This window comes from Mucor velutinosus, assembly GCF_035048745.1.
Source record: "Mucor velutinosus strain NIH1002 chromosome Unknown tig00001564, whole genome shotgun sequence".
In the NCBI taxonomy this organism is placed as follows: domain Eukaryota; kingdom Fungi; phylum Mucoromycota; class Mucoromycetes; order Mucorales; family Mucoraceae; genus Mucor; species Mucor velutinosus.
In genome coordinates, this window is record NW_027041906.1 from 509,728 (window position 1) to 536,333 (window position 26,606).

The 26,606-nt window shown below is 41.0% G+C and overlaps 8 protein-coding genes across 8 annotated transcripts; 7 read left to right on the top strand and 1 right to left on the bottom strand.

The window, feature by feature from the left end:
* Window positions 1-1,807: 1,807 nt before the first annotated feature.
* Window positions 1,808-2,970, top strand: ATC70_010445 (MFS domain-containing protein; the record flags this gene model as incomplete). The annotated part of the gene is made up of 2 exons (XM_064829659.1): window positions 1,808-2,584; window positions 2,656-2,970. 2 exons carry the CDS (start codon window positions 1,808-1,810, stop codon window positions 2,968-2,970), a joined length of 1,092 nt encoding a protein of 363 aa, XP_064682161.1.
* Window positions 2,971-3,304: 334 nt separating this feature from the next.
* On the top strand, window positions 3,305-7,080 carry ATC70_010446 (uncharacterized protein; the record flags this gene model as incomplete). The annotated part of the gene is made up of 3 exons (XM_064829660.1): window positions 3,305-3,667; window positions 3,854-6,379; window positions 6,439-7,080. 3 exons carry the CDS (start codon window positions 3,305-3,307, stop codon window positions 7,078-7,080), a joined length of 3,531 nt encoding a protein of 1,176 aa, XP_064682162.1.
* Window positions 7,081-9,118: 2,038 nt separating this feature from the next.
* Window positions 9,119-10,940, top strand: MRPL6 (54S ribosomal protein L6 mitochondrial; the record flags this gene model as incomplete). Its single annotated transcript, XM_064829661.1, has 4 exons — window positions 9,119-9,181; window positions 9,235-9,396; window positions 9,474-10,142; window positions 10,200-10,940. The coding sequence occupies 4 exons, from the start codon at window positions 9,119-9,121 to the stop codon at window positions 10,938-10,940; spliced, it is 1,635 nt and encodes a 544-aa protein (XP_064682163.1).
* Window positions 10,941-11,142: 202 nt separating this feature from the next.
* Window positions 11,143-13,690, top strand: ATC70_010448 (uncharacterized protein; the record flags this gene model as incomplete). The annotated part of the gene is made up of 7 exons (XM_064829662.1): window positions 11,143-11,354; window positions 11,410-11,455; window positions 11,507-11,558; window positions 11,617-11,747; window positions 11,801-12,573; window positions 12,625-13,498; window positions 13,556-13,690. The coding sequence occupies 7 exons, from the start codon at window positions 11,143-11,145 to the stop codon at window positions 13,688-13,690; spliced, it is 2,223 nt and encodes a 740-aa protein (XP_064682164.1).
* A 437-nt stretch (window positions 13,691-14,127) lies between these two features.
* On the top strand, window positions 14,128-15,598 carry LCB2_2 (serine palmitoyltransferase component; the record flags this gene model as incomplete). Its single annotated transcript, XM_064829663.1, has 6 exons — window positions 14,128-14,261; window positions 14,344-14,471; window positions 14,542-14,759; window positions 14,817-14,951; window positions 15,012-15,348; window positions 15,414-15,598. 6 exons carry the CDS (start codon window positions 14,128-14,130, stop codon window positions 15,596-15,598), a joined length of 1,137 nt encoding a protein of 378 aa, XP_064682165.1.
* Window positions 15,599-17,062: 1,464 nt separating this feature from the next.
* Window positions 17,063-17,812, top strand: ATC70_010450 (uncharacterized protein; the record flags this gene model as incomplete). The annotated part of the gene is made up of 3 exons (XM_064829664.1): window positions 17,063-17,203; window positions 17,260-17,632; window positions 17,691-17,812. 3 exons carry the CDS (start codon window positions 17,063-17,065, stop codon window positions 17,810-17,812), a joined length of 636 nt encoding a protein of 211 aa, XP_064682166.1.
* Window positions 17,813-18,016: 204 nt separating this feature from the next.
* NMA1_2 (Nicotinamide/nicotinic acid mononucleotide adenylyltransferase 1) lies at window positions 18,017-20,318 on the bottom strand (the record flags this gene model as incomplete). The annotated part of the gene is made up of 4 exons (XM_064829665.1): window positions 18,017-18,250; window positions 18,307-19,679; window positions 19,734-19,872; window positions 19,926-20,318. The coding sequence occupies 4 exons, from the start codon at window positions 20,316-20,318 to the stop codon at window positions 18,017-18,019; spliced, it is 2,139 nt and encodes a 712-aa protein (XP_064682167.1).
* Window positions 20,319-20,713: 395 nt separating this feature from the next.
* ATC70_010452 (uncharacterized protein) lies at window positions 20,714-23,288 on the top strand (the record flags this gene model as incomplete). The annotated part of the gene is made up of 4 exons (XM_064829666.1): window positions 20,714-21,177; window positions 21,233-22,718; window positions 22,779-22,966; window positions 23,027-23,288. The coding sequence occupies 4 exons, from the start codon at window positions 20,714-20,716 to the stop codon at window positions 23,286-23,288; spliced, it is 2,400 nt and encodes a 799-aa protein (XP_064682168.1).
* Window positions 23,289-26,606: the final 3,318 nt, after the last annotated feature.

A 26,606-nucleotide genomic window follows, 5' to 3' on the forward strand; every position in this document is an offset into this window, starting at 1 on the left:
TGATTCTATCTTGATCAATCGAAAAACGAAAACTGGCTGTTTAATTTATCACAAGTTCAAAAAATAAGAGCTACACTGGTTGAACTACATTTAAATAGCAACAGAGTGCTTGAATGGTTTCTGCAGCATTGAATTATAGGGCACTTTTTCACTATCAATGCAAATCACACGGGCCAGCCTCAATTAGGCAACTGCCTTTGATCCGCCAATCATATGTTACCCCTGAAATGTCAAACGATTTTATGATCCGACATTTTAATCACAGAGCCTATTTGCTTACGATTAATTCTCTAGGTTCAACGATGGGATTTGAAGCAAATACTACACAAATACATGAAAAAAGTTAATGTACAGAGCTGAATATACTTTAGATTTTTGGTGGGACTGTTTTTTTTTCAAGGGATTATGTAAATAAGGCTTTATTTTTATCATTTGATCATCAATGAAAAAGCTGTTTAAGCCCATTCTAAAGAGCTGGCATCCATTTTCGGATGAAGGCATGTTTTAATATAAATTACAGACAGATGAGGGCATAGTTCAACTTTTTAACAGGAATTTTCAGTCGATTATTTAGAATGATATTATACTTTAACATCTCTTTTAGCTCGGTTTTGGGTGGCAAAAACAGTTGCCTCGATTACTTTACCTGTCATGTACAAGAAGTCGTTTTTGAATAAAGAATGAAGTTAAATTGATTGATTAAATGCACTTCAAGCAATTTATTGTCTTTTCTATAAACATCATCGAATAATTCGTTCTGATTCGAATAAATACTTGAGCTAACACACACACACACACACAAAATCGTTGGAAAAGAAGGGGGTCCTACCACTGATTTTCTTTTTGCTTTCATTATTGGCCAGTGTTTGGCAATAAGCTCCTGAATTGTGTGTAATACACGAGGTAGACCCCCCCCTTTTTTTTTTTTTTTTTTTTTTTTTTTTTTTTTTTTTTTTGTAAATAACGAGTTGGCATGCTTTGACTGGGTGTAAAAAATGTAGATTTTGAGCCTGTGCACTGTAATTTGGCATTGCAATTCGTTGCAATTTTTTTCCATAAGCAAAGTGCTTTCCAGTGATACGGTCTACCTGAATCACGCACTTAAATGCCATTTACGTACTAGCAAACATCTAGAGAAATCATCTTTCTTCTTTGCGTTTGTTTATTGTAAACAAATGCGTACATTGTAGTACGTTTTTTTAATGTCAAAATTAGGTAAGACAAGTCATTTATGCATACTATGCAGAATTAAGAAAGAAAAGTACTGATGCTAGCAAACTTGGCACCAGATTGTGATAAATTGGACATTTTCCATGATGTATATTGAAATGCCACAATCAATTGTATGCCATCATTCTTGATTCATGTACAAATAGCTAAAAAAAGACATTGCATGGATGCAATACCATGATAAAACAAGAGGGAAAAGCTATACATCATTCATTCTTAGTATTGCTGATTTTAGATATATTAGAAATAGAGAATAGGAGAGTTTTATTTATTGTTTGTATACAATGTATTTCTGTTAGAAACAGAAAATTACTGCTTGGATCCAGTAGGTGCTCTATAAGTATAAATCAAGTCTAGGTAGATCATGTATAGACTTCGTAGATCAATATTTTATTTATGTATCATAGCGTCGATTTATCACCGTGTTTTATTGACATAATGTATATATTTATATACATTGTTACACCCTTAAAATCCACATAAATCGTTTATCGTCCATGGGTATATAAAGCATCTTGTTTTTTTGTCAAATTCTGTTTCTATCCTTTATTCATCCTTTGATTTTACCATAGCAACCATGTCTCAGACTAATAGCACATCTTTACCTGCAGCATTTGACTTTTATTCTTCTGAAATCAAGCAAGAGAACAACATGCATTATGCTTCTTCTTATGATTACTATACACCTTACTCATACATGCCTTTTAAGCAACAAATTACCTCTGTGGTTTCCCCACCATTGACGCCTGCTGTTTCCCCACTCACTCCAATGTTAATGGATTCAGTAAGCGATCACTTTAACCACAGCAATCGACACCACCAAGATTACAATCAGTCATATGCACCTTATAAAGAAGCATCACACTCAGCATTTACCCACCACAACGGCAGTAGTGACAGCAGTGTTGCAAGTAGCACAATCAATTCACCCCTTACACACACGCAGCATAAACATGTTTGCCACTTTCATTATTGTGGATGGAGTTTCAAACGATATGAACATCTGAAACGGCACATGCTGGTTCATACCGGAGAACGACCCTATTCATGCCATTTCCCAGGTTGCGGGAAGAGCTTCAGTCGATCAGATAATTATCATGCCCATTATCGTACACACACCAAAAAGAAACTATCAAAGAAGCGTGGCACTAAAGCTAGTGTAACAACGGACAAGAATTGTCATCGCAATAGTGCGTTCTCATCATTGGTTGATAAGCGAACATCTCAGCAGAACTCTATTATTCCAAGCCATTGTACCGCTAGTAATGTTGCAGCTAATGCGGCAGCAGCAGTTGCTGTATCTCAACAATTCGAGCCAAATTATAGTGGGGTTTACTATCATACGCAATCTATGGTACATGCAAAAGCAAATATATCTGTGTATTACTGCAAAAACTAACGTTTGAAACTCTTTACTATGTGTAGATGAATAACTTTTACCCCACTGCGTTTCAGAACATGTCACCCATCTCCTCGCCAACGCCTGCTACCACCACCACACCTGCTCCTTCTTCTCCAGCAACAGCCAATGATGCCAAATCCCACATCTGTCCAATCGCCCAATGTCAGGGTCGGTTCAAGCGATTAGAACATTTGAAAAGACACATGCGTATCCATACTTTGGAGAGACCATTCAGTTGCAGCTATCCTGGTTGTCAAAAATCCTTTTCTCGATCTGATAATCTGTCTCAGCATGCAAAAACACATGTCAAATCATCAGACAAGAGAAGAAGGAAATGAATTAAATAATCTTATGTAATAATAAAGAAAACATTTAACTAATTGCAAATTTGTTGAGTTGCATTGAATTTCTCTGGGGGATTTCCTCATAGTCTCTTGTCTCCCCAAATTGCCATGTTGGGGATTTTTATATATGAAAGATAGCGGCATAACGTCCTAAACCAGTTTTTAGACCTCGGCGGCAAACCTTTTATGGAAGAGCTTCAGTCCTATTCCAAGCGGTTCCCTCTAGATGTATAGTCACACTAAACCTCCAAGTTTTTAAATAAAACATCTTGTCATTTCCCCTCAATCCTTTTCTTTTTTCTTCTTATCATCTATTTAATTATTTATTATGTCTGCTAAACCTATCAGAGAATATGATGGTAAGCTCTTGTTGGCCTATCATCTCTTGCGCGCTCCTCTCGTAGGCGGCAATCAAGATGGATCTGCCTCTCTTTTCACCCCTGCCGCCACCAAATTGGCCCATATCAATGTCAATACTTCTCTCTTGAGTGATGAGGCTGCTTTCAAGTCTGCTTTGAAGCAACAACTCGATAATCTCGAACAAACACATCCTTGGTTGTTGACTGACAAGTTGGTTGCCAAGCCTGATCAATTGATCAAGCGTAGAGGAAAGCATGGCCTTTTGGCTCTCAATAAGGACTGGGCAGATGCTCGCAAGTGGATTGAAGAACGCGCAGGAAAAGAAATCAAGGTAAATATTACTCTTTTTGGGAGAGTTTGGCGGGTAGCACTAGTAGAAATCAGGTTTTCTAGCAGCGCAAGGGGGGCCGTTTTTTATAATATATAAAAAAAAAAAAAAAAATAGATGAGATTACCATATTGGGGGTTCCATCAGAAAACTGGAAATATGTTTATTAATGTAAATACTTCAATGTAGATTGAAAGAACGACTGGTGTCATCAAGACCTTCTTGGTCGAGCCCTTTGCTCCTCACCCAGACAACACCGAATATTACATCTGTATCAACTCTGTCCGTGAAGGCGACTACATTCTCTTCACTCATGAAGGTGGCATTGAAGTTGGTGATGTTGATGCTAAGGCCCTGAAGTTGTTGATCCCTGTCACCTCATCTGGTTTCCCCTCTGCCGACACTATCAAGGAGACTCTGCTCAAGGATGTTCCCGAATTCAAGCGCGATGTTCTCGTTGATTTCATCCGCCGTCTCTATGCTGTCTATGTCGACCTTCACTTCACTTACCTTGAGATCAACCCCTTGGTTGTCACTGATCCTGTTGAAGGTCAAACCCCTCAAGTCATGTACCTCGATTTGGCTGCCAAGATTGATCAAACTGCCGAATTCGAAGCTGGGCCCAAGTGGGCTATTGCCAGAGCTCCTCAAAACATTGGCCTCGCTCCCTCTGCTGATTCACAAAACGTTGATCAAGGACCTCCTATGGAATTCCCAGCTCCTTTTGGCCGTGAGTTGACACGTGAAGAAGCCTATATTCAGGAATTGGACGGAAAGACCGGTGCTTCTCTCAAGTTGACTGTACTCAACCGTGATGGCCGCATCTGGACCATGGTCGCTGGTGGTGGTGCTTCCGTTGTCTACTCCGATGCCATTGCTGCCTTGGGTTATGCTGATGAACTTGCCAACTATGGTGAATACTCTGGTGCCCCTACCGAGACTCAAACCTACGAATATGCAAAGACCATTTTGGATTTGATGACTCGCGGTGATGTCAACTCTCAAGGCAAGCTCCTCTTCATTGGTGGTGGTATTGCCAACTTTACCAATGTCGCTACTACTTTCAAGGGTATCATCCGTGCATTGACCGAATTCAAGCAAGCTCTTATCAACCATAAGGTTCGTATTTTTATTCGTCGTGGTGGCCCCAACTATCAAGAAGGTCTCCGTGCCATGCGTCAATTGGGTGAGACTCTTGGTGTCGAGATTCAAGTTTTTGGCCCTGAGACTCACATTACTGAAATCGTGCCTTTGGCTTTGGAAGGCAAGGCTACCACCCTCCAATCTACTCCCTCTGCCTCTTCTGGTAACTTGTTCCAAGATCAAATCTTTGGTTCCAACACCAACTCTGGCGCCAACACTCCCAAGCTCACTATTGCTGAAGACAACGAGACTCCCTCTAACCCCAATGAGCGCATGACTTACTTCACTGAGCAAGGTCAAGAAGAATCCGTCGAATGGTACCGTCCCTTCACCTCAAAGACCCGTGCCTTTGTCTACGGTATGCAACCTCGTGCTGTCCAAGGTATGCTTGATTTCGACTTCATGTGCAAGCGTGATACTCCTTCTGTTGCTGCCATGGTCTATCCTTTCGGTGGTTCTCATGTCCAAAAGTTCTACTGGGGAACCAAGGAAACTTTGATCCCCGTCTTCACCTCGCTCAAGGAGGCCATCGAGAAGTTCCCTGAGGTCGATGTTGTTGTCAACTTTGCTTCTTGCCGTTCCGTCTTTGACTCTACTCGCGAGATCTTTGCCTTCTCTGAGCAAATCAAGACCATTGCTATCATTGCTGAAGGTGTCCCTGAACGTCGTGCTCGTCAATTGTTGCATGAAGCTGAGGCTCGCAAGGTCCTTGTCATTGGTCCTGCTACTGTAGGTGGCATCAAGCCTGGATGTTTCAAGATTGGTAATACTGGTGGTATGATGGATAACATTGTCTCCTCCAAGCTCTACAGAGCTGGTTCCATTGGTTACGTCTCCAAGTCTGGTGGTATGTCCAACGAGTTGAACAACATTGTTTCTCGTACTACTGATGGTGTCTACGAAGGTGTTGCTATCGGTGGTGATCGTTACCCTGGTTCTACCTTCATCGACCACTTGTTGCGTTATGAAGAAGACCCCAACTGTAAGATGCTCGTCTTGCTTGGTGAGGTCGGTGGTATTGAAGAGTACCGCGTCATTGAGGCTGTTCAAAACGGTACCATCAAGAAGCCCATCGTTGCTTGGTGTATCGGTACTTGTGCCAAGATGTTCACCACTGATGTCCAATTCGGTCACGCCGGCTCCATGGCCAACTCTGATTTGGAAACTGCTGATGCCAAGAACAAGGCCATGCGTGCCGCTGGTATTATTGTCCCTGAGACTTTCGAAAAGATGCCTTTGGCTCTTGCTGAAACCTATTCCAAGCTTGTCAAGGAAGGCACCATTCTTCCCAGAGCTGAGCCTGAGATCCCCAAGATTCCTATTGATTACTCATGGGCTCAAGAGCTTGGTTTGGTTCGTAAGCCTGCTAGTTTCGTCTCTACTATTGTCGATGACAGAGGTCAAGAATTGTTGTATGCTGGTATGAGAATCACTGATGTCTTCAAGGAGGATGTTGGAATTGGCGGTGTCCTCTCCCTTTTGTGGTTCAAGCGCAGACTTCCCAACTATGCTTGTAAGTTCATTGAGATGGTCTTGATGTTGACTGCCGATCACGGACCTGCCGTCTCTGGTGTAAGTATATCATATGGATTGGGTTTATGTAGCATTAGATTTAACAATTTCGTGTTTAGGCCATGAACACCATTATCACTACTCGTGCTGGTAAAGATTTGATCTCATCTCTCGTCTCTGGTCTTCTTACCATTGGTGAGCGTTTCGGTGGTGCTCTTGATGGCGCTGCTAGCAACTTCACCAAGGCTTATGACAGCGGTATGACTCCTCGTGAGTTTGTCACCTCCATGCGTAAGGCCAACAAGTTAATTCCTGGTATTGGTCACAAGATCAAGTCTCGCACCAACCCTGATATGCGTGTTGAATTGGTCAAGGACTATGTCAAGAAGAATTTCCCTCACACCCCTATCCTTGATTATGCTTTGAAGGTCGAGGAAATCACCACCAGCAAGAAGGATAACTTGATTTTGAATGTTGATGGTTGTATTGCCGTCTCTTTCGTTGATCTCTTGCGTGAATCTGGTGCCTTTACCCATGATGAAGCTGAAGAATACATGCGTATTGGCACCCTGAACGGTCTCTTTGTCCTTGGTCGTTCTCTCGGTTTCATTGGTCACCATTTGGATCAAAAGCGTTTGAAGCAAGGTCTTTACAGACATCCTTGGGACGATATCTCTTACCTTTTGCCCTCTTTGGACCCTGAGACTTTGGATCCTCGCCGTGTCAATGCTCGCGTCAATGTTCAACCCAAGCAAAAATAATTTCATTTATCACTTACAGCCACTTTTTTCTTTCCTCCATTAATATTGCAACTACACCACAAAAAATAACTAGCATCATGTCAAGAAAGAAGCAAAAATTAGAATATACACTCATCATTTTATTCTTTCCCTCCTTGTACACTTTTTCTCGAAAAATAAAAATATTTTTGATTCAAATACTATAAAAATGCTGTTGTCACCATGCAAATGTTCCGTTTTAAAGCTCGAATGGTATGCTCAAATGTGATTGTCAATAGTCGCTTGCAGTACTGAGCTCAAAACGCCATAATCGCTCAAGGTATCTCGGACACCTAAAGAGTTTATTAAAAGATCAACATCATAAATCTCGAAGCATCTGTGCACGAGTCGCTTCGATGGAACCAACTATAACAGACACTGATACAACAAGCGAGGTCCCCTGATTTTTAGTTTCTACTTGCGCCATACTCAGGCACCATACAAGTGTATGTATTCCAATTGTCATGTGTATAGTTATCCGAGGAGAAAAAGGAAAGCGAGCCGACATCTATATATAATGATGATGATACAAAAGTCTCAGACTGTCAATAGTACTTTATATTATATATATATATATATATATATATATATGAGAGTGCTTCAAATCAAATATAGGATAGCATCTCTCAAACTGATGGGTGGTTGTCATACACTACTCATTATGTTCATCTGTGTCTTGGAATTCAGAGCGACACATTTCCAAATGAAGCAATTTCTACCACATAGTAAATCAAAATGGCTGATGCTTTGAGGAATATTAAATTTAATATATATAGATGGAATCAGCTCAATTTATGCGTGCTCAGCAAAACTAGATGCGTTTATTTCTTTTGTACGGTACGACATCTAGAACAAATAAAAGACAGGCTGTCGCATTAGTCGCACATGATATGAAGATACTCCTCGACATCCAGCCCTTTAGCAAGTAGTCTATACTCGCAAAAAAAAAAAAAAAAAAAAAAAAAAAAGAGCATGAACGTCTTTATGGCTCAAATGTCTGGATTTCCCGGGTGAGTTGGATGTGAGGGAATGCTGCAGGCAGCGTGTCCATCCATCATACAAGCAGTTTTACATAGCCATGTACTAATTAGTGCATGTGAGTGATGCTTTGCGACAGGTTACGTCGTATTTGCTTGCATGTAGCAAAATCTGGGGCAAAGTTTGTCATTGGCTCACCCGAGTTTCTGATGGCGGTTGTATACCCTCACCCACTTTTTCATATTACATGCATGTTCAACCTACCACCCACATCTTGCTGGATGTCCCTTGATACTAGGACACACGACAGGATGATAAGGTGTATGCATCATCCTTTAAACGGATAAACGACGGTATTTTATAAGGCAAATGATGAGAGAGGTCAACTGGTTACACTTGAAAAGAGACCTAGAAAAAGAGAGATTGTTGGCGATCTCCTACTAGATCATAGAGCCATTAGATTGTTTTCCCGTTTGGCCACCTAAAAAGCTAAATATTCTCATCAAATGAATACAAGCAGTATAAAAAAAGACATATCATGGGAAGGCCTTGCTGCTCATTCCATTTGTTTAAAATGGGAAATACTACATGAAAAGTTACTATACATTACATTCATCATGAGATCCAATTTGCTGTAGGACGAAAAGATAATGTAGATGAACAGCAACCAATAGAAGGCAGTTGACCAAGTAACTCAAAGAGTAAGGTGGTCTTGTTCCTTTTTGTAATACTCTGAGCTCCCTCTTTATATAGTAATGCATGCGATGTGAGAATATAGCCAATTTTATTATTTCACGCCACTCTACAATTGTTTTCTTCTCTTTTCCTGCCTTTGTCTCTTTTTACTTTGCTTCTTTTCTTTTCCTGGCTCTATATTCACACGCATTTCGATACTACACACGACTTTTGCAAGGTATGAACATGGTCAGCGCATCATTGCAGTGGTAGAAACTAAACCCCAACATTAGCAATGTCTGAACAGAATCTGTTAAACTATAATTTATTCAAAGCAAACAGTAATAATTTCCAGTTTGATTACTCAATGCCGTCTACAGCATCGGCAACAACTATGAATCATGAAATATTAGCTAATCAGCATCGAAGGGTATGTTGTTTCCAGTGCTAACCATCTCCCCCATACTAAAGCAATGCTCAAAGATATCCACCAGTAGCTATGCCTTGTATCCGACAGCAACATCCACAGCAACAACAGCATCATACTATCTACCGCCTATCACAACAAACGTATCATTCTCATCCATTCTACATAAAAAAGTTCTCGATCAGTCTGAACAACAATGGGAAAGTGATGTTTCACAAGTAATGTGGTTTGACCATATATATATATTTTGGATATCTCCAGTGCTTGAATACTAATAGACATTTGTTGATAATAGTCGGCTATAATCATCAATGAGAAGCAAGTGACTATACCATCGCCAGTGAACAACAGTGGTGATCACCATAGTATAGGATCCCAGTCAGATGATCAAACACCTACACACATAGTTTCGCCTGAAGCGATTCGAGAAGCATTGAAAGAAGAAAAAGAAGAAGCAATGGGCCATAGCCAACGAAGACCTTTTTCGAAATTCACATCATTCCATGCCTTAAAGCAACGTCGTTATTCCACAGATCAATCTCCTTCTCCACCTCCCCCTTTCCCTCCTGTTTCTGCCTCTTCTGGTATCATCAATGCTGCTGCTGCTGCTGCTGCTGCTGCTGCTGCTCCTCCTCCGTCACCACCAAGCTTTACAATTCCATTCAGTCCACCTCCTTCCATTAAAGCAAACCTAAATTACGATGACTTTGACGACAGTAATAGTCAGATTGATTCTGAAGAAGCTGATGCTTTAACGAAAGAAGAAACACATGTGCCCGAAGAGCCAGACACACCATGCCCATCCAATCGACCTACCATTGCACTGGAAAAACTAAAAAGACCACCGAATGCTTACCTGCTCTTTAACCGAGACATGCGTCGCAAATTGCTGAAGCAATCACCCAAAATGACAGTTGCTGAAATCAGTAAAGAAGTGGGAGACTGGTGGAAAGCCTTACCAGATGTAACTTCTCGAAGTAGTTCTTTGTTTCATGCAGCTATTAATGTTTATACTTTGTAGGTCGAACGAGAATATTACGTCAAAAAAGCATCGATACTAAAAGAGGAGCACTTGAAAAAGTATCCTGATTTTATATATACCCGAAGATCAAAAGCTCAACTAGCAGAGGCCAAAAAAACATCGAAATTAGGTCGAAAGTTAAAATCTAAAATTGTACAGAAATACGAAAATCAGCAACCAGCCATGCCAAATAACAATGCTACATTTGTTACTACTACCGATGCTGCAGCAGCAGACACACCAACAGAAAAAAATGCAGCGACAACAAGAAAAAGATCGAGAAAGTTCAATGCTTCAGGTGGCCAAAGGGATCCTCGAGGCAGGAAGAAGAAGAGACATAAGCACCCATTTGCACCTAAACATCCCATGTCTGCTTATTTATACTACTTGGCATCTGTCTATCCTCAAGTTTCTTTAAACTTCCCGGGCTCTACGGTCGGTCCTATCAGCAAATCCATCTCAAAGACCTGGCATGCCATGTCACCCGAGGAGCGTTTACCATGGAAGCAAAAGGCGGATTCTGACAAGGCGCGGTATGCTCGGGAAATGCAAGCATACATGGCAGCAAACAATCATTCAACACCAGCAGAGGAGGAAGACGAAGAACCAAAGAACCGAGTCTCTGACGATTCTGATGATGAATCAGGGGAAGTAGATGTTGATGTTCATATGCTAGCAGCAGTAGTTAATATGGTCAATACGAACCCCAACGATGGCAATTTGATGTATCATCGTAGATGAAATAAAGATATGCATGATGATGATTGTCACACCACAAGTTCCAATGTAGCTTTGTGCACCCCATTGATTTGAGAATCATACAATTGTTTAAATTCACACACACAGAACACTCTTTCTCTCTAATATCACCCTTTTTCTCCTCTCCAAGCTGTTGTACCCAGCCTTGCTCTCCATCTTGTTTCAGCAATCATCTACCACCGACATGGAATCACCTCCACAAAACTTATTCCTAAGCATACCTTTGAAAAAGGCAGACAAGATAAAATGGACTCCAGTGTTACTCGCTTATATCATCATGAGCTACGCTGAAGAAGGCAAGAAATACGAGGCAGATTGCGAGCTGCTGGATTCGATGCGAGAGCACGCTTTGAAACAAACGACAGAAGATGCTCTTGGCCTAGAAGATCTATCCATGTATGTGTCTGACACGCATACCAAAGGCTATACTCTAATAATTCTTTTCATATAGATACTTTAATCAACTCACATTTCTGGGATCTCGGTTCCCTCTCAACGTAAGGCGATTCATGTGCTAGCTCAAAACAGAGACTAACACATCTTTATAGCTGAACTTCCATATTGGATGGTTCCCAATCTTTCGACCAAAGCAAAAACCAGGTACAAGGAACACGTGAAAAACGAGATAAAACTTAAATCACTGAGCCTGTTCTGTTAGAAATCATTAGTAATTTGAATTATGAAAAATGCTGTGTGCTATATAGAATAGCAGGCATATACAGCGAGCTGGGCTGCTCACAAAACACCGTTTCCACCGAAGGCACACGAAGAGCATGTCAATATTTCCAAGTAAGCAAATCATGATACCATCAGCCACATTGTACTAAGACGACCACCACCAGAATGCTGCTGGATGCTTGCAATACATCCAATCCGATATTCTGCCCGACCTTCGAGCCAAAGCACCCCAAGATTTCGAACTTCTTGATCCTCTTGTATCACTCATGATGGCACAAGCACATGAATGCATTTGGCAAAAAGCCGTGATGGAGCATATGAAGCATGGGACAGTCGCTCGTCTTGCTGTCAAAGTCGCAGATCTATACGATGCATTTCTATCCAATATCCACAAAAAGATGATACCCGATGAATGGAACCGCAATGTCGAAGCCAAATCCAACTATTTCCAGGCAGTGGCTCAATACCAAAAAGCCAACGAGGCCATTTCCAATGGTCGATATGGCGAAGAAATCGCACGCTTACGCCTAGCAAAGACAAGCAACACTGCTGCACTATCTCATACCAAAGCATTGCAGCCTTCATTTGTGGATCAACTGACAGCACTGGATCAATCAATAGACCGTGATTTAATTCGCGCTGAAAAGGACAATGATCTGGTTTATATGGAAACGGTACCTGAGGCATCACAGCTGGCTCCCATCCTGAGATCAGACATGGTAAAGCCCACGGTTCCCAATTTTGTTACCCACCCCAACTACTGGCTTGTGTTAGCAGACAGACCCAATGATCCACTGTTTATAAAGCGGCCGTTGTTTGACAAGCTGGTCCCATTTGCGGTCCATCAAGCTATCAGCGTGTTTGCAGATAAGAAGGATTATATTGTCAAAGTGGATATTGTAGGGAAGAATCAAGAAATGAATGCAGATCAACAAAGGTACAGATGAAAAATCGAAATGCGACATGGCTACTGATGGTTTTTTGGCAGATGTTTGGATGAGCTTAACATTCCGTATGCTTTAGATGTGATAGACGCTCTACCCGCACAGTTGATAGATCATGCGGAAGAAGTACAGCACGAAGGAGGAATACAATCACTGCATGACATGCTATACAAGATACAAACCATGTCTAACAAGACGCTCAAACTGATAGAGGATGGATTCAATGCTCTCGAAGAAGAAAACGAACAGGATGCTACACTCAGCCGGCAATACGGCAAACTATGGAATCGACCTCCATCTAGAACATTGACGCATGATTTACTGACGCTTGGGACTCAATACAATGACACAATCCAAGCAGCACAAAAGGCAGATCGCATTGTGCAAGCCAAAGTCAACAATTGGGGAAAAGCAATTGCCATGCTATCTCGACCTGCTTCAGAGATAAAAGCGCATTTACCCAGCCTTCCCTATGATGACGAATATCACGCAGAGATTCATGAATTACTAGATCACATACGATCCAAATTAGACTTGCTCAAAGCTGCTAATGAAGAACGCACTCGGCTGGAAACAGAGGGCAAAACACTTGCTGAAAACGACGACATTTCAAATGTGCTATTATCAAAAGCCAATGAACTCACAAAGGGGTCTCCTGTCATCAAACTGGAGCCCGAGCAATTTGCCAGTGTTTTTGACCAGCATTTGCAAGCATATAAACGAATTCAGGAACAAATCCTCGCCTATGTTGAACCCCAAAGCGATCTGTTACAGTCAATCACTGACTTGCATGGCCAACTCTCGCTGCTAACAGCCAACAAGAGCCCTTTAATCAAGAGAGAAAAGGCTATTTCTAACCTGGAGTCTGCATTTACCAAATTCAAAGAAATCAGGACCAACCTAGTAGAAGGCATCAAGGTAATTTGAGATCGAGATGCTTGTCATTGCTACTGTGTATTCATTCTTCGTACATAGTTTTATTCCAATTATACAGATACCATCAGTCAGTTCAGAGATGATTGTCTAGAGTTTGCCATTTCGAGAAAATTGGAGGCAACTGAGCTATCTCGAGATGCTAATCCCACTCGATTACTGTTACTAAAGAAATAAATGTACCATACACCCTGCCAATCCCACTGAACATTTCCTTTTAAGGTAGATTTTTACAAAACAAATGCTCTTTGAGCTACCAGAATCCAGTGCGCAGTCAATTGTGAGCTACAGAATGAAAAAAAAAAAAAAAAAAAAAAAAAAAAGGAGCTAAACGGTTAAAGCTAGCCCTTGAGTCCAACATTTTGTATTGATTCTGATAGTCGAAACACACATCTCTGCATCAGAGACACTAGAGTGAATTCAGGAACAAATGGCAGTGGCAAACAAGCATTGAAATAACGTCATTCAGATACCTTTGATTGGATTACATTGCAGTCAGCAGTGTTGCGCCAAAAGTTTTAGAAACGCAAGGCCGCCCAGCTCGCCACAGGTATAAAAAGCCCTTCCTCCCACGAAAGATAAGGGCCTTTTACTTGTTTTCTAATCCTCTCGAAATGAAGTTTTTATCCTTATCCTTATTGTCCATCTCTGCCCTCTCTGCCTGTGTCAGTGCTGGTCCTTTGGCTGCTATTGATCAACTCAGAGTATTCCGTTCTGAAGAACCTGAGCTTCGTCTTGTACAATATGGGTAATGATGGCCATTCATTTCATGCATGCTGTTTGAAATATTTCCTAATTCGTTTCCTTTCTTTTACTACGGATGTTCATAGTGATGATACCCCTCCCAAGTGGATGACTGAATCTGATAAGGAAGCGTTGTTCAGAGCCGGTGTCAAGTTTATGGACATCACTGATTATCCCAACCCTCCTGTTTCTCTCAATTCTGCTTGGCAGCCATGTAAGCAAATGCTATTAAAACACTGCAAGCAAAATACTCACACGCACGCGGTAATTTGATACACATCTAGTCATTCCTGCAGAAGCTAAGTATCAAGATGAAGTCGCTCCCTTTGTTGGTAACTTGACCACCGAGTACATGAAGGAAGTCTTGACCGAATTCACAAGTTTCCGTAACCGTTACTACAAGTCTTCCTATGGCGCCAAGTCCTGTCGTTGGTTGATTCAACAAATCAGAGATGTCGCTGATGGTTTTGATCATGTGTCTGTAAAGGAATTTGAGCATTCTGTAAGTGTGAAGAGAGGATAGTTTGTTACACACACATGATACTAAACCTGTACACAGTGGGATCAATTCTCTATCATCGCTCGTTTTGAAGGTTCCAACAAAGATCTTGAGAATGAGCTTGTTATTGTAGGTGCCCATCAAGATTCAGTCAACATGTGGTTGCCTAGTTTCGGTCGTTCTCCTGGTGCTGATGTAAGTTGGATTGAGCTAGCGTAGATAAACGACTGTTCCTTAACAGCGTTCTTCTATCAGGATGATGGCAGTGGCACTGTCACTATCTTTGAAGCATTCCGTAGCTTAGTGCACAATGGGTTCAAGCCCGAGAGACCTGTTGAGTTCCATTGGTACAGTGGTGAAGAAGCTGGTTTATTAGGTAGCCAAGCTGTCTCCAATGCATACAAGGAGGATGGCAGACAGGTTGTTGCCATGTTGCAAAATGACATGACTGGTTACATTGGTGCTAATGGCGAAGTTATTGGCATTGTTACTGATCATGTGGATGAGAAGTTGACTGACTTCCTTAAGAATTTGGTTGATAACTATGCTGGCATTCCTTATACTCTTACCAAGTGTGGTTATGCTTGTAGTGGTAAAGTTTAGAGGAGTGTGTGTGCTTTGATGGTTAAAAAAATGTTCCTAATGACGAATCTGTAGATCATGCTTCATGGCGCAAGGTCGGCTTTCCATCTGCTTTTACAATTGAAAGTGCTTTTGATGATTCCAATCATTTCATCCATACCACTGGTGATACCATTGATAAGCTCTCCTTTGATCACATGAAAGAGTTCTCCAAGGTTGCTGTTGGCTTTGCTGTTGAGTTGTCTCACAAGCGTGATTAACATAGTGTTGTATGATATTACCAATGAATAAATTGTCTGTCGAAGGAAAAGAAAAGCCGTTTCCACACATCGAAAGGGGGGTTGAGTTGATACTAATTTCCATTGCCATCATACCAAGCGTACTCAGCATTGAAACAACAGTTATGAGGTTATAGTAAACTCATATCCTTTTTACAACGCAACACTGATCATACAAAGGTAACCAATTTGGGTTTAAAAAGGGTCGAAAACCATCTCAATACTCGCATATATATATATATATCAATTTATAGGCATAGCAGGCATAGCAGGCATAGGCAGCAGCAGCAGCAGCAGCAAAAATTTAATTTCCTTTATTTTTTTTATTTTTATTTTTTTTGTCCAGGATGGTTCTTGGATCATCAATTTTGGAATTTTCAACACATTTTCGCGGATTGTCCAAAATTTTGATACATAAACACCAGTAGCAAGTTATTAAAGTTTTGATCTGCTTGAAATTCTGCATCGAATGGTGTGCATTTTACAAAATTTTGTCGCTAAAAAATTCTCGCAAATTGCAGCGAAAAAAAACACGTTTTTCCACCAAACGTCAATATTCTGCATAAGAAACACTTGAATAGACAATTTAAGGCAAAAGTCCAAGCATTTCTGCGCAGTTTCTATTAATGTGTCATATAAAAAAATTCCCGTTTTTGGCGTCAAATTCGATTTGACATGAAATTAGTCGATTTTCCCTTGTATATCCTCATGCAAAAATGGCCTGAAATCGACTTGTTTTCATCACCCCATTTTTTTTTCCAAAAATGCATCAGATAGTTGCTGCAAGTTCTGGTGAGTCGTTTGATGCTAATTTGAGCTCTTGATTCGATCTAAAAAGCTACTTTTTATGTCTCCAAACTTACACATTTTAAGCAGTGTTTTGGGATCAAGACGCTGTTTCGCTTGCAACAAGATGACTGAAAAGGCTCAAATGCTAATGATAGGTTTCAAAAATGTACACTGTTAACACTGGTACTTTTGCTAAGACGAACTAGCAAGTTTTGAGGCTGTACGACTCAAGTTTTATCAGAAAGTTATGATTTTGGTGATAGTATTAGGCAATTTCTGTGTTTAAAGCATTGATGGCATCTTATTGCACGGTCAAAGAGTACATTGAGTTGTTCCAACCATTTGCTATGAAAAGAAGGCCATTTCTTGACGCATGATAAATGTGATTTTCAAAGCTGCTACAGGTCAGTTTGCATCGTCATATTCTAATTAGCCTGGTGCTTTTGACACATATCCAAGTGAAAGCACTTTACTGCAAAACATATAGCAATAGCTTGGAAAATGGCAATCTCAAATAAAGAGCTTCATCATACTGCTATTAATCATTAGGTATGTTGTTTTGGGAAACTTAACCCGAAGTCTCAAAATCGTATATAATAAGAATGTGAACATTTCTCTTCCGCTTTTATTTTATTTTTTCGCAAACTGTTTTTTGTCATGCCAGATACGAATTCACGTCCTCTTGATCCTAAAGAAGAGATACGTCTATCTAAACTGCTTTCTTATCTATTACGACATGGTGCTGTCAAGGAAAAGCTAAACATATCTTCTGACGGTTTCGTGGCTGTGAATGATATAGTAAGTACCAGCAATGCACTCTCTTGTAGGACGAAAACTAATACATGTAGTATTAGTTGGCTCGACCTAAATTCAAGCATGTCACATTTGAGCAGATGCAGTACCTTGTTGATCACAGTGACAAAAAAAGATATGAGCTTGTGCAAACACCAGCAGGAGAATGGCTTGTGCGAGCAAGTCAAGGACATTCATTGAAAGCGATCCAGCCGGATGACTTGATGGAGAAGGTCACAGGGCCAGTAGATACACCTGTTATTCATGGCACAACATTGCAAGCATGGGACCAAATCAAACAGCAGGGAATATCCAAAATGGGTCGCAATCACATTCATTTCGCAGTGGGTTTGCCTAATGATCCCAATGTCAAGAGTGGGATTCGAAAGAGTAGCCAGGTGTTTATTTACATTGATGTGGATAAGGCCAGACAAGGTAGGATACATTATTATTAGTGTTTGGCATGCGTAGCAAATTCATGTTTTGCAATTAGATGGTATCGTGTTTTATAGATCAAAGAATAATGTCATCTTGTCAGAGGGCATCCAAGGCATCATTGCTCCGAGGTATTTCAAACAAGCAACTGACCGAGAAAATCATCGCTTGGATCTATAGTGCAGCAGTTCAACTAAGGCATTAGTATGATTTTGTGTTTATGTGAAATAAATTGTTCAACAAGGTGGGGAATGGTTATATATAGAGAAAAAGTATGTAAGCGAGAGAGAGAGAAAAAAAAGGGGGTGGGGGGTGGGGGAGATAAGGTGAGCAGTAATATACAAGAAGACATGTTCAACAATGTACATGAAGAAAGAGGCAAAATTAATGGCGATGCGCCCTGTAAGAGTCGATGGCAGTGAGTGGATCTTCTAGAGTAGGTCCATTATAAGCGGCGGCTTGCTGTTGTTGCTGTTGTTGCTGTTGCTGATGGGGTTGCAGAGGTGGCTGTAACTGAGATGAAGCATACACATCATGTTGCTGTTGCTGTTGCTGCATATAATGTCCGTTGGGTGTCACAGGCAATTGATGTTGTGGATGTTGTTGAGGTTGTACATTCTAAATAAACATGATTTAATATCATACAATTTTAGCATCATATACATGTTAATTACCTTGTACGATGTAGATCTCGGTACCATTGGCCTGTTATAGGCATCAGTCATCCCAGCTGACGAAGTATGCGTGTTGGCTGTATTGTACGGATTGTAGTCGGCAGGCGATGTAGCCATGGCAGTAACAGGTGTAGTCATGGACGTTGTAGGGTCCACATAATAACTCGTGGTGGTGGTGGAAGAAGGGTAGTTATTACCATTGCTATTGGTGCTTGAGTAAGCAATGTTGGTGGGTGTGGCAGATGGTGTTGCGTAATAATAGGTGCTATTTTTGACATTCAATTCCAATCCACCTGATGACGGTAATGACGATGTACGATGGCTAGCGCGCGTACTTGCGTTGCTGGTGTTGTTTGATGCCGTGGGTGCTTGGTGGTGTGGGTGGTGTGAATGATGATGATGGCTCACAGGAGTCACATTGCTGCTGTTTGTAACTGAAGCAGATGGATAGGATCTCGTAAATGGCTGTTGATTGGAAATGGGTGTACCAAACGGCGATGGCTTTTGTGGTTGCTGTTGTGGTAGTGCTTGTTGAGGATAGATGGGTGTATTGGAATTGGAAGAAGTGGCAGAAGAGCTAGATGGAACAACCACATTGGAAGCAACGACACGAGGCTGTGAAGTGTTTTGCGATGGTTGTTTCTGGTAAGGCGCATAGCCTGTCTCTGCTGCAGGTCGTCTGCTGCTGCTACCACTAGCCCCCGTGCTAGAATATCCATTTGTTGTTGCAGTTGTTGCAGAAGAAGGTACCGGGACATTGGAACGATTGTCATATACATTCATAGGTGTCAGCACGTTGGGTGGAGCAGAGGGAGTAGTTCGGATATTGTGATATACAGGTTGCGCTGGAATTCTCAGTGGTACTCGTGTCAAGGGCCCATTAAATGTAGGTTGGACAGGATACTGTTGTTGAGCCTTTGAAAAGAGGAAGAAGTTATGCGTCACTGCAGCCACTGCAGCCGCATGTTGCTGTTGCTGCTGCTGCTGCTGCTGCTGCTGCTGCTGCTGCTGTTGTTGTTGTTGTTGTGCTTTCTGTTGTTGTTGTTGCTGCTGTTGTACTTGATGTTGCTGTTGCGCTTGATGGTGCTTGTACTGTTGCTGCTGGCTCCATGATTGCTGTGTATTGCCTACAGAGAGCGCCATTGTTTCCATCAGCTTTTGTCGTTGTATCTCCACAGGAACTCCCATCAATTGACTTCGAAAGCCAAATAAAGCTGTTCTCCATCTCTCGTATTCTTCCTTTTGGACAGACAATTTGAATCGTAACACATCCAAAAACTCTAATTCCATGATATTCAAATCAATCACTTTCATTCCTGATACCTCTGACCAAGTTTTGTTTGTAAAGGTGTTGTCATCCAGAAACTTGTTGGCTAATAGTAACGATTGTTAATAATACATACAGGCAGCACCATTCTTCTATTTACCCAGCATCAGTGCCACTGTAAACAATCTGTACTCTGATCCATCAGCACCCTGAATATTTGGATTGTTTTGAAGCAGCATGGCAATGTATTTCAGCGAGAGCAATACTACAGACTCTGATAATTGTGTTGCACTAAGAATCTATTAGATAATATTAATTGCATGTAGACATCACATTCAAGACTAAGGCTTACCTGGCGACAGAACTTTTTGAATGCTGCACTTGTCATGTTGGCCATGTCTGCTGTCACTCTTGTTTGCTCCAAGCTGCTATTATTCTGCAGTGTGATATCAGATTTGGAGCTCGAGTGCAAATCCATCACAGATTGTCTTCTAGCATGCCACATCAAGTAAACCATGGTGGATGAAAACTCGGCTATTTCAGAGATGGACAGTGTGATGTTGGGTTTGGCATCTGTCGCACTAGGCAAAGGCTCTTTTCTGTGTCGCAGTGGCATTGGCTGCTGGCGCTGCATCATGGTAGGATGAATAGGTGATTGTAGCCGTTGCTGAAACTGCTGCTGCTGCTGCTGCTGCTGTTGTGGGTACACAACATTATCAACAACAGGGTAATTTTGAGAATACATTTTCTAGTTTTTGATTTTTATGTCAATTTGAATATTCAAATAACCATAAAAAAATAGGGCTCGAGTAGGCTGATTTCTTGTGAAGAGAGAATGAAAGAAAGGAAGGAGAAAAGATGAGCAAAAAATGAGGTGGAAGCACACAAACACAAACACTGAGTTTCTATAAGGTCTAAGATAGGTTCATCTGTTAGCGAGCCTTTCCCTTCTCATCCTCCCTCCTCTCGCCCAATTCAGATCACCGCCCCTGAGGCAAAACTTGGTTCTCTACAGTCACGAGGCTGCTTCGTGACCCTGTTTCCTTTTTTTTCGACAGGAAGCCACTAGGCTTTCAAAAGAAATCCATCATTTGAAACGTTTTTTTCTCTAATTTCACCTTTGACACACAACATCACATCATGGCACCAAAGAAGAAAACTTCAACTGTTGCAAAGAAAGCCGCCAAGGTTGCTGCTGTCAAAGAGCAGCAGCCCAAGCCAGCTTCCACATCTCTCAAGCGCAGAGCCGTTGAAGAGGAACAAGACGAAAGTGACAATGATGATTTCGGCAATGTAGACATTGACATGGGCTCTTCTGACGAGGAAAATGACGATGCTGCTGATGACAATGACCAAGATGAAACAGAAGCTTTCCCTGAAATCAGTCTTAGTGACGACGATGAAGAGGATGATGAAGATTTCCAAGCTGACAGCGAGGAATTGGACGATGATGAGGATGAAGAGTTGGAGGAGGAAGACGAGTACATGGCTGGCGATAGCTTGGATGAAGCTGATTTGGATGAGGAACTCGAACGTGAGCTGGAGCAAGAACAAATGGAGGAAGAGGAAGAGGAAGAGTCAAAGGACAAGGATGGCTTCACTTTGTATGTTTGATTTGCATATAATCGTGTTTGCATATATTAATATTTTGGATGATAGGCCCAAGCCCTACCGTCAACGTTATGCTGAGGATCCTTTGCCCGAGATCGAGGGTAACTACGACAGTGACAGTTCAACCGAGGAAACCGAAAATACCATTGGCAATGTACCTCTTGAATGGTACAACGATTTACCTCACATTGGTTACGACATTGACGGTAAAAAGATCTTGAAGCCTGCCACTGGTGATGAACTTGATAAATTCTTGGCTACGATGGAAGATCCCGATTCATGGAAGACTGTCAAGAGCGACAAGGAAGGCAAGGACATTGTGTTGGATGACAGAGAATTGGACATTATTCAGAGACTTCAACGCGGTATCATTCCCGATTCCACCTACGATCCCTATGAGCCTACTGTTGAATGGTTCACATCAAAGACTGAGGAGATGCCTCTCTCTGCTCGTCCTGAGCCCAAGAGTAGATTCGTTCCTTCCAAGTGGGAGCACAAGAAGATAATGAAGATTGTGCGTGCTATTCGTCAAGGCCGTATTGTACCTCGCAAGCCCAAAGATGAGAAGCCTCGATTCTACAACCTGTGGGGCGACGACGACACACCTCGTGAAGACCACATCATGCATATCGCTGCTCCCAAGATGAAGCTGCCTGAACACGACGAAAGTTACAACCCACCTGCTGAATATTTGCCTGACGAGCAAGAGATCAAGGAGTGGAATGAGATGGACGAAGAAGATAGACCCAAGAACTACCTTCCCAAAAAGTTTAGCAGCTTGCGTCATGTTCCTGCCTATGATCAATTCATTCAAGAGAGATTCCATCGTTGTCTTGATCTTTACTTGGCTCCTCGTGTTCGCAAGAACAGATTGAACATTGACCCTGAATCACTGGTACCCAAGTTGCCCAGCCCCAAGGATCTCCGTCCCTTCCCTACACATCAGTCCATCTCCTACGAGGGCCACACTGCTCGTATTCGTGCCCTCTCTGTTCACCCCAACGGTCTCTATGCCATATCTGGTTCCGATGATAATACATGCCGTCTTTGGGAAGTCTTGACAGGTCGCTGTCTTACCATGTGGAAGTTTGATGGTGTTATTCATGCACTTGGCTGGTGTCCCAACCCTGATGTGTGGCTCTTTGCCATCTCTGTGGGTCATGGTGAAGTCCATTTGATCTCTCCTCCAAAGCTCTGTTCTGCTGAGCAAGCCATGAACACGGATCAATTCACAAAGTCTGGCTTTGCCATCACCAACGACGACAATAAGCAAGCTGTTACCTGGATTAGAGCAAGCGAGGCTGACGAGGAAAAGTATGGCTATAAAGTACGCATTCAGCATACACAGGTTGTCAAGCAAATTACATGGCACCGCAAGGGTGATTACCTGGCTACCGTCTCTCCTGATGCCAAGAACCTTGCTGTTCTCATTCATCAAGTGACAAAGCACCAAACGCAATCTCCTTTCAAACGTCTCAAGGGACTTGTTCAAAAGGTTGCTTTCCATCCCATCAAACCTATTTTCTTTGTTGCTGTAAGTAGTCTATATTTATTTGCGTGTTTGTATGGATTACTCATTCTCTTGCTTAATTAGACTCAAATCTATGTTCGTGTTTATGACTTGATGCAACAACAATTAGTCAAGACATTACAAACCAGTGTGAAATGGGTTTCTAGTATTGATATTCATCCTGGCGGTGATAATGTCATTATTGGCTCATACGATAAAAGAGTTTGTTGGTTTGATTTGGATCTTAGCTCAAGGCCATACAAATCACTTCGGTAAGAATCAGATAGAGCTGTCTATTTCAGTGTTTAGGCTTACACGCGCTTTTCTATTAGATATCACAACAAGGCAGTTCGTCAGGTCTCATTTCACAAGCGATACCCTCTTTTTGCTTCCTCGTCTGATGATGGTACTATTCAAATTTTCTATGGTATGGTCTACAACGATTTGTTGCAAAATCCTTTGATTGTACCTGTCAAAATCTTACGAGGCCATGAAACCAAGGATGGACTTGGTGTATTAAATATCGAGTTCCATCCTACACAACCTTGGATCTTCTCTACTGGTTCAGATGGTACTTTTAGACTTTGGACTTAGATTTCTTTTGCTTTTTTTTTTCGCTCTTACTACTTCATTTGCTACCACACTCACAAACTTACACAATCACACACTCACACAACGCACTCAAAACATTTATTATTATAAAAAGTTTAAATATAGCTTCGTAGATTCGTAAATGTGTGTATTGGTTTTAAATGAATGCTGAACCAGCGAGGGTTTGATTTGAAGAGGGATCGTATCCTCGAAGGGTTCTTTTCAAATCTTCGAGAGTTGCTCTGTTGAGCCCTGTGATGTGAGCCTTCTTCATATGTTGATTATATATACTTCAGTCCGTGCAAACTGACGTTCCTTTACAGAACTCCTCAACGCATGAGAATTTTCCTTCCGAATTGGAGGACGTTTTTTACTGATGGATTCAACAAGATTGACTGGACAAGCCTCGAGGCACAGTTTAGATGACATTTGTAGTATGGGTGAGTCCCCTCTGCAAGTGATGCATTCCAAAAGTCCTCATCGCTTGCTTGCTTTGTTGATAAGTTGCACTGTGCCGCCTAGTCGCTGATCATTCTCAATGTCTTGCATTAAACTTAATGTGAGAAACCAAGTATTTACCATTCATGAACTTGCTTACCTTTATAAGTAATAATTGTTTCAAAACATGAAAGTTTTCAGAAGGGCTTGTAATGTACGTTCCGTCGTGCAAGTCAAGTCGGCTTTGCAGAAAGTCTCTTCAATCTCCTCATCGTCTACTTGTATGTGGTATTAAAAAATCATGTTGTCTTGTATAAACTTGAGCCAACAAGCAAGCAAACCTACTAATTTGTCGAGAAGATAATTATTAACCACTGCTTGACTTGTATCAAGGCCGATGGCAACACATTTTTTTAAATAGCCTCTTCCGAAGAACCTTCTGATTCAGTAGAGAGTACCATCCACTATCAACACAAGTTAAATTGGGTACTTCAGTCCATAATAATTAGAAACGCAGAAATCACAAAGACTCTTGTCAAATAATCCTGTGCAATAGCCACAGTTTAAAGTACTATGGATCGACTTTAAAGTGATTTCGCGAAAAAAAAAAAAAAAAAAAAAAAAAAAAAAAAAAAAAAACGCAGCAAAGTAGAATTGAATAGCAATCAACTGTATTTCGTTAGAATTGAAAATGAACCGAAGATCCTGGAGTAGAGTAATAAAACAGGAGTATCTATGCATTTGGAACCAGCTTTAGCATTGGCCATGATAGAGAACAATAGGTACAGCTATTGCGATACTACCTGGCAAATTTTGTCTATTTTTTAATTATCAAAATGGAATTCATTGCAAACACACTAGCAATAAAGGTCGATTTGAATAGCCTTGATGGGCTTGATTGAGCTATCATCTTAGCACGATTTAATGTAATCTTGGCAGTTTAAGGTGTGATGTTCGTTATTGAAGTGTAGAACTCTTTATCTGGATTACTGTGCAACAATATAATCTACATCCATGTTGTTCACTTATTTTCATTAGACTTATCTTTTGCACACCCATTTGCAACATGATCGCTCAAACCTTGAAACGTTAAATACTTTTGTACATCCATAATCTTTGATATGATGAGATAAGAAACAGCAACAGATTAAATTGGAACATGTTGGAAATTACTGATAAACAACAATGCAAGTTTGGCAGGGCATCTGGTACCAGGTTTTCCAGGTATACCTAGTATTATACTACTGTTGTATCTATGTAAAATAACTTTCCTCACATAATAAATACAATAAACACCCCTCGTATGAAGCTATGTAATCAATGCCAGATCCAGTGATTACAGCTTATTATACTATCTATTAGAATAAAGAAAAAACTTATATTGTAACTGTTTGGATATTCTTTTATTACAAACACAAAATTATAATACATGGCAGGTCAATAGGAAATCAACTAGTTGTAACCCTTCGTTGTTCCAACCTCTTAGCCAATCAGATTGCTTGAAAACTCCGCTGACCTAAAAAAAATTTTGCGAGGGTTTCCCCCTGTTTTGATGTGAGGCAAAATTTTAAGCGCCGCTATAATAGCAATATAGCCACTGCTATCATCAAACTTCCCCCAGGTGCTAGAGCATGCCTTACTTACACCACCTAGCTTTAAATTCAGGCATTGAGACCCTCAATCATCACTAAAGTAAGTAGCGATAACCAAGTGGAGGCGGCCTATCTACCTCCTAGCCTCGGATAAAGTCTTGTTGAGCTTCAGGGATAGGCACATCCACACAACGTAAAAAAGATATGCTTCAAAAGAAACATAATAATAATAAAAGAAAAAAAGAAAAGAATATAATACTATACGAGTATAGTAGTATGTAGGCAAAAAAAGAGACACTCACACAAAGTGGGTCAAAGAAAAGCATAACAAACACAACATCAAAGATGTTCAAAAAAAAAAGCTCGTTGCTGTTGCAAGAAAAATGCATACATGAGCAACGCGCATGGTAGTAATAGTCGGATGTAAAGCAACATGATGACACAAATACGCACAACTGCAAAAGCAACAGTGGTATTATAAGTTTGCGATACAACATAATGACTAGTATTGTTTCATGTAAAGCTACAGAGGAAACACTACCAACAAAAGAAAAACAAAAAGAAAAAAGCGCAACAAGGCAAGCATCATGAATGCATTCTCACGAGAAAGGAAGCAATAATATAAGCGTTCAAAGAAGTTTTATATCATTGCGACCAGAAGAAAGAAGATACTTACCACTTATCACAGCCACAGATAGACCAGAAGAGTATAAGCAATCACCGGAGACAGACCAGAGAACGAGCATGCACCAAATATAGTAGACCAGAAAAGACCAGATTAGCAGCAGCAACACCAGTACCATAGACAAACTAAAGAACGAACGCCATTAGCAGAGAGCAAACAAAGACCAAAGAAGTTACTTACCACTTATCACCAGAGATAGACCAGAGAACGAGCATGCAGCAAATACAGTAGACCAGGAAAGACCAGATTAGCAGCAGCAGCAATACCAGTGAAGTGAACTAGACTAGATTCCCATCATAAACAAAACCCAAAATAAATGTCATCTCAATCAAACCATGCTACCATCAGCAGATAGGCATGCATAATAATAGTATTAGCATGATGATAGCAAGGGTTAAATGCTCTAAAATAAGAGATGACAGATACTAAAGTAAATGTCAAGGGTATTGTAATGTGTTGTAACATAAATATACCTAAAAAGGATACAGGCTCAACAATAAAGAGCTATTCTTTACGCATGATTCAAAAACCATATATTGAAATACCGTTCTTGATCCATCAGATCAACAACTAAATGACCCAACAAAAATATATAAAGTAATGGAA